Below are 5,975 nucleotides of genomic sequence, written 5' to 3'. Positions count from 1 at the left end.
TTTCAGCAGCCTTCAGTACGCGCGCGGTTGCACAACAAACGAAACTACGCGTTTCATTGGACCACAGCGACCGCAACCTCTTAGGTAGTGCTTTGGTTTTTTACCGACAGAGCGCGCTTGTCGTAATTTTACTTCAGAGATAACTTCAAAGTAGTTGTGTAGCTTGTTACTCTACTGAAAACTGGTATTACCACCATTTGTCCATGCTGTGTTCGGTTATGGTTCTCGCTTTCTTGCGTAGACGATAGTTAAAGCTAGGGATAATTTGAATTGCTAGTCTGAAGGCTTTTGCGAGGAGGAATTATAGCATAGGTGTTCCGAGCTAAAGGGCTTTGCTTGGCTTCTTTGCAAGGTGAGTGAAAGCTTGCATGTTTCTGAGGTAACGCGCAGTCGTTCGTTGAAAATTTCGGCGTGTGTTCGTCGTTACGGTGATGGGAACGGTGCGCATGTAGTAGTAGACCACTTGTTTACTGCGTTATATTAGTGCTACGGTTACTTGAACGTGTTTTTCTCTTTACCCAGGAAGATGGTGAAGAAGAAGGACAGGACTGCCCGCAGGCAGATATTGCAGTTAAAGGAGGAGAGAAGCCGGACATATTCCCGTAAGTACGAACTCTCTTTCGCATTAAAACACGGCCGTCCTTACCTCGCTTTTTATTCGATGAGCATCTTGCACGAACAGCTGCTTTCGCGACGCGAATTTATTGTTCAGACGGATCGTTGTTTTTCTGACCTGTGTGTATTGTGTTGTGCAGCGCCGGCCAAGAATTCGTCGATTGGTACTGCGGAGCCATCAAGTCAAGGAGATGACGAAGGAGACGGACATGACGGTAATTTAGGCCAGCACTGCACTTATAAGTTACACGTAACACCTTGCTTCAGCAAAATAACTTTAGTCTGATGCGAGACCCTTTAGTGAATGCAACTTTTAATGATTTACCATTGCAGAAGCTAGCCAAAATGAGCCAGCCTCGAATAACGGCGTTCGGAGAGATGCCATAGACGATCAGCTTGAAGACTTCATGAAGGTAATTGTGGTGCATGGTTTTAGAGTGTTGGTGTGGTGCTGGGGGGATGTTCCCACGCATGTATACACCTTATACATTATATGCGTGCACGTATTGTTCAACAGATTGTTGAAAAGGGGGAGCGGGGAGGCAAAGCTTCCATTAAACATTGATGAAACATGCCCATTCCTGAATAAAGAGTCGCACACTACTACCACTCCTGCTTCGCATTTGGTAGCGCACCAAATTTTATATCTATGCACATGTTTAAGAACATCAGGAGGTCAAAATTTATCTGGAGTCCTCCGCTATGGTGTGCCACATAATCAAATGGTGGTTTTCGTATGTTACAATCGGCGATTGTTGGTCATTATTATTAACAGCACTTCTCCTATAGTTGTAATAGAACTTGAGTATATGCATAGTATGGCAACATTTGTGGAGCTCACTCGTACTCACTCATGAAATAGATTTTGCGCTTAGGGCTCACTTTGGACTCTTGACTTCCCAACATTTTTCTTAGCCGGGATCAATTGGACTTACACTCACGAAAACTTTTTTCACTACGACTCGTGACTCATTCTGAGCCTGAGTGAGTCCGAGTAAGTCGACTCATTACTCTGTTAGCCTAGAATTAGCTTTTTTGAATACGGTGCCTATGTTCTTTAACCGCAATACATCACCTAATCGACGCTCTTCTAGTCATTTTTTGATAGAGTACCACCAAGAGTTGCAAGTGGCTTCAGACCAGTAAGGACATTTTTATTGAAAGAGATGACAACATAAAGTTTATTTATCATGAAATTCCCGGGAAAAGTTGGCGGCTTGGAGGTCAAGGCACCCCCTACGTAATTCACTCCTCTTATCATTAAATATTGAAATGTTGTAGGAACGGATACTGCTTCGGAATGCGCGTGAGTAAATGTGTGTAAAAGGTAAATACAGGTAAGGCTAATATTAACGGTGAATATCAGTAGATGGATCCAGTATGTCCTGCAAGGTCGGCAGAAAAAAGTGGAACTCACTCAGACTTGCTTAAGAAATATATCTGTTACTTTGGATTCACTCAGACTCGCCAAAATTTTCCCGAGCCGGACTCACTCGGATTCACACTCATGAAAAATTTCTTCATGGGACTCGCTCAGACTCAGACTTGCCAAAATATTATTTGCGAGGGCTCTCTCACACTCATTCTCGTGAAGTGTGAGGGAGGAGTGAGTTTGCCGCCCCGCCGCGGTGGTCTAGTGGCTAAGGTACTCGGCTGCTGACCCGTAGGTCGCGGGTTCAAATCTCGGCTGCGGCGGCTGCATTTCCGATGGAGGCGGAAATGTTGTAGGCCCGTGTACTCAGATTTGGGTGCACGTTAAAAAACCCCAGGTGGTCGAAATTTCAGGAGATTTCCACTACGGCGTCTCTCATAACCATATGGTGGTTTTAGGAATTTAAACCCCACAAATCTAGGAGCGAGTTTGCCGACCTACTAAGGAGTGAGTTTGCCGATCTATGAATATATGGCATCATTTGTAGAAAGCAAAGAGATTCCTAGCCGATTTTGAGAAATTATTGTAAATTACGCTATGGTGTTTGGCTCATGTGTTCTTGGGAGCGCCGACTACCGGTTGGCTTCATTCTCTGACCATGCCCAAGAATATACAGGAACCCCCACATAATCGTTACACAATCGGGCACCAGTGTTCTTGCAAGATGTAACAAGCTACTGAGCGAGAAATGCACAATGCATTACCTTGACACACTCAGTAGATTGCATAATTATGCTCGTTTTGTGAGAATCAGGGCTTGAGGTGTGAAATTATTGTTGCATGTGATCAACCCGATCCATTCGAGGTGGGAGAACCATCCCATTCCTAAGGAAAATGTTTCATTCATTCATAATTCTTGCAGTAATGGGGCATTATCTGCGTGCTAATATAAACATTCCGCAGTTAATTGAAAATGCTATGACAGGAAAAAAGAAACACTGAGAAATGAACCCCACAAAAGCCATCATTAAAATGCTAATTGCATTTTCATGAAGTGCATGCCACAATGCGACTTTATTGGGTTTATGTGTGCGGGCTTCTTTAAAATCTCACACCCTTTTTTATGGTTGCATTACACATGGAGTGGCATACAAAACCTCTCTAGATATCATTAGCATTTTCTTCCTATTATAAACAGCAGTTTGACTTGGTCTTTGGTTTCACATATTGTGCAGGAAATTGATGCTATCTCATCGTCTGTTCCTGAGACTGATGCGCAAGTTGAGGAGGATAAAAAGGAATCTGTTGACCAGCAGGCTGTGACGGCATCATCGGGCGCTCCGCTAACTTCAGGGACACCTGAAGTAGAAGTTGCCACCCAGGAGCCAAAGTCAAAAGGTAACGATGGTGATTAAAGGGGCCCTGAAGCACATTTTCAAGTAACCATGGAATGAATTCGCTGGAAGAGCTTATTGCCTCACGAATTCAACGTCGCAAAAATTTTAAGAATCTGTCCAGTGGAAGTGGAGTTGCAAAGGTTTGTCACATGCTGCCATGGACCTTTCCAGAAATTGACGCGTGCTTTGCTACGGCAGCTGCAAAGCATTATGGGAACCCGGCGGGTCGGCATCTGCTTGCAGAAGCGCTGGCTCACCCCGTTTTCCACACCGCGCGGGCGTATGAACGCATCGTTGCGGGAATGTCGCGCGTCATAACCCTGCTTCAATCTGCGCTCACAGAAGAGGCACCACCCAGAGCAACACGCAGTCAGGAAACACTAGGATCGTTGACTTATTAATGACTTGGAAATCGCTCACGTACCCACGAAAAGGCCCATTGAATTGGAAATTTTTAGCGGCGAGTCGCCTGTGCTTCGTTGATCGTGTTTCCGCATAGCGGAAGCTTTTTGTCACTCGTTTTATTGTCAGTGTGACAGTACAGCTTCATTATTAGTACTTTATGTCGGGGACTGTCACTCGTGGTATGCTTCCGCGCGATACACAGTGTAAGACTATGCACTTTGCGAATGATAATGTAAAAATTCCGCCCTTATAAATGAGTTCGAGCCCCACTATGCTGTGTATATTTGAATACTAATTGCCTGTTTCAAATGCTGCGTGTGAGAAAGTTTGCACTTGGGACGCCGAGAGTAGTAAAAACCAGCTAACAGCACGTATATAGAGCGGATACTTCGCATGCAGTATTTGCTTTCAAACAGTGTAAAACCTGCTGTCTCTGCGTAGTTCCTGTTTTCATGACTGTGAGTTGGAAATTAACCTAAAAATTTTAAGCCAGGAAATGCTGCTGTGGAAGGCTGTTAATGGTCAGAATGACTTTAAAAGCAATGGTGAAAGACTCATTCAGTGTGGAAAAGGTATAGACGGCCACAGTAGCGCTTACATAAGATGACAATCTGAAAAGAACTGATGGCGAGTGTAGCTTTTGTATTGATAATCATGAAACTACAACTAGCGCGTTTGCCTTGACACAAGGAAAAAAAAAGAGAGAGATGCGCAAAGCAAAAACAGGTGAGGCCTCTAGGTTTATGGTCAATAAAAAGCGGATGCTTTCTATTGAACATAACCATGCAGTAAACAGTAAAATGAACACTGTAACAGCGAAAAAAAACAAAAAAAACTCGCAGGATTTTTTATGCATTCACTCAAGGCGACCTGAAAGCAACAGTCGTCTGTTTCTTTTTGTTCAGTCAATTTATTGGCCTTCCCCCCGCCCCCTGTGAATGTTTTTTGCACCTAAAGTGACTTTGCACAGATTTATGACTGGAGGCATTCCAAACTTTCAGCACCTCACCTAGTTCTGCTCGGCCTCTTTGATTGGTGGGCCGATCACACGATAACAAAGCAGTGCAAAGCAATGATGTCGTTTCATGACGTCATCATGGTTCACTTCTTCACTTCACTTTATTACCTTAAAGACCATCATGGAACCGTCATGATGGGACTATGGGATTGTTACCATGGGACCCTCATGATGACCTTACACATTCTGGTGATCCTTGATGTTAGATGACGTTGTTTGGTAATGCCATCACGCGATGATTTTTGCATTACTCCTGTTGACGCCGACGGCATGGGACGCCCAAGCCACCAACGGTCATTTTTCGTTTTTAGGCAAAAACTTTGAATGCCTCATCAAACGTGAAACTCGACCGTTTGCGTCCCGCGTTGGCGAGGTCGAGTGATCAAAAAAAAACCACAGCGTCATGACAACATATATGACGACAGACATCGCCAAAAATTGTGGCGTCATCAAAACATCACGTGATCACTTCATCGCATGACACCCGAGCTTGGTGCAATGTGGTCTCATCATGGAGGCAATGCAAAATCAGTTTCGCACTGCCTGCGTTTTTGGAAGCAGCGCAAACCTCGTTAGGTAAAGTTTTCAAAGGGTGGTGTGAATGGTGGCGTGCTGGGGCGTTGGCCGGGGGTTCAAAAAGGACACTGGCCCCCTTCAAGGCACACCGGCACCTGCCCACGCCCAAGCTACACCAGTGCTCTCCCCAAACCGCGACGCAACGCTGGTTCACACCCACGGTAAAACTCTGCTGACAGTCGTAGACTGGCGACGTAGGATCAGTACATCGACTGAGAAGAAAAAGAAGATGGCCTTCTCTATTAAATCATCTTAGACGAATGAATAGGAGACCCTGTGAGTTTATAACGACTTATCTAAGCCTCTCGCCTTAATAAATTCGCGTAGTTAACTACAGGGTAAGCTGCAAATGTAAAATCCCAGCACCGTAATCACAGTGAGGACACAGATAACAAAGGTCCAACTTAGCTGCAGCACCACAAACATTGAAGCAATGAAGTAGCACTAAGCAATTAACGAATAATATGAGTGTTGGGCTTAACATCCCAAAACCACCATACGATTATGAAGACGCCATAGTGGAGGGCTCCAGAAATTTAAGCACACGGGCCTAAAGCATTTTCGCCGCCATCAAAAATGCGGCTGCCATGCC

At 44.7% G+C, this 5,975-nt stretch overlaps 1 protein-coding gene across 9 annotated transcripts in view; it reads left to right on the top strand.

Annotated features, from left to right (window-relative positions):
• The first annotated feature begins 169 nt into the window (after positions 1-169).
• The window catches only part of LOC119170368 (uncharacterized), a 51,949-nt gene continuing 46,143 nt past the window's right edge, over positions 170-5,975 (top strand). For 7 of the 9 annotated variants that reach the window (XR_012886674.1, XR_012886670.1, XR_012886675.1 and 4 more), the window contains exons 1-5: positions 170-352; positions 523-602; positions 756-830; positions 949-1,028; positions 3,223-3,385. Coding sequence is in view for 2 of the 9 variants with exons in the window: in XM_075876507.1 (XP_075732622.1) it covers positions 527-602; positions 756-830; positions 949-1,028; positions 3,223-3,385 (394 nt within the window). In the remaining 7 variants the exon portion in view is untranslated. The remainder of the gene's footprint in view (positions 353-522; positions 603-755; positions 831-948; positions 1,029-3,222; positions 3,386-5,975) is intronic. The other 2 variants (XM_075876507.1, XM_037421509.2) reach the window with 2 other exon arrangements.

This window comes from Rhipicephalus microplus, chromosome 2 (assembly GCF_043290135.1).
Source record: "Rhipicephalus microplus isolate Deutch F79 chromosome 2, USDA_Rmic, whole genome shotgun sequence".
NCBI classification, from domain to species: Eukaryota; Metazoa; Arthropoda; class Arachnida; order Ixodida; family Ixodidae; genus Rhipicephalus; species Rhipicephalus microplus.
This window is presented reverse-complemented; position numbering and strand designations above follow the sequence as displayed.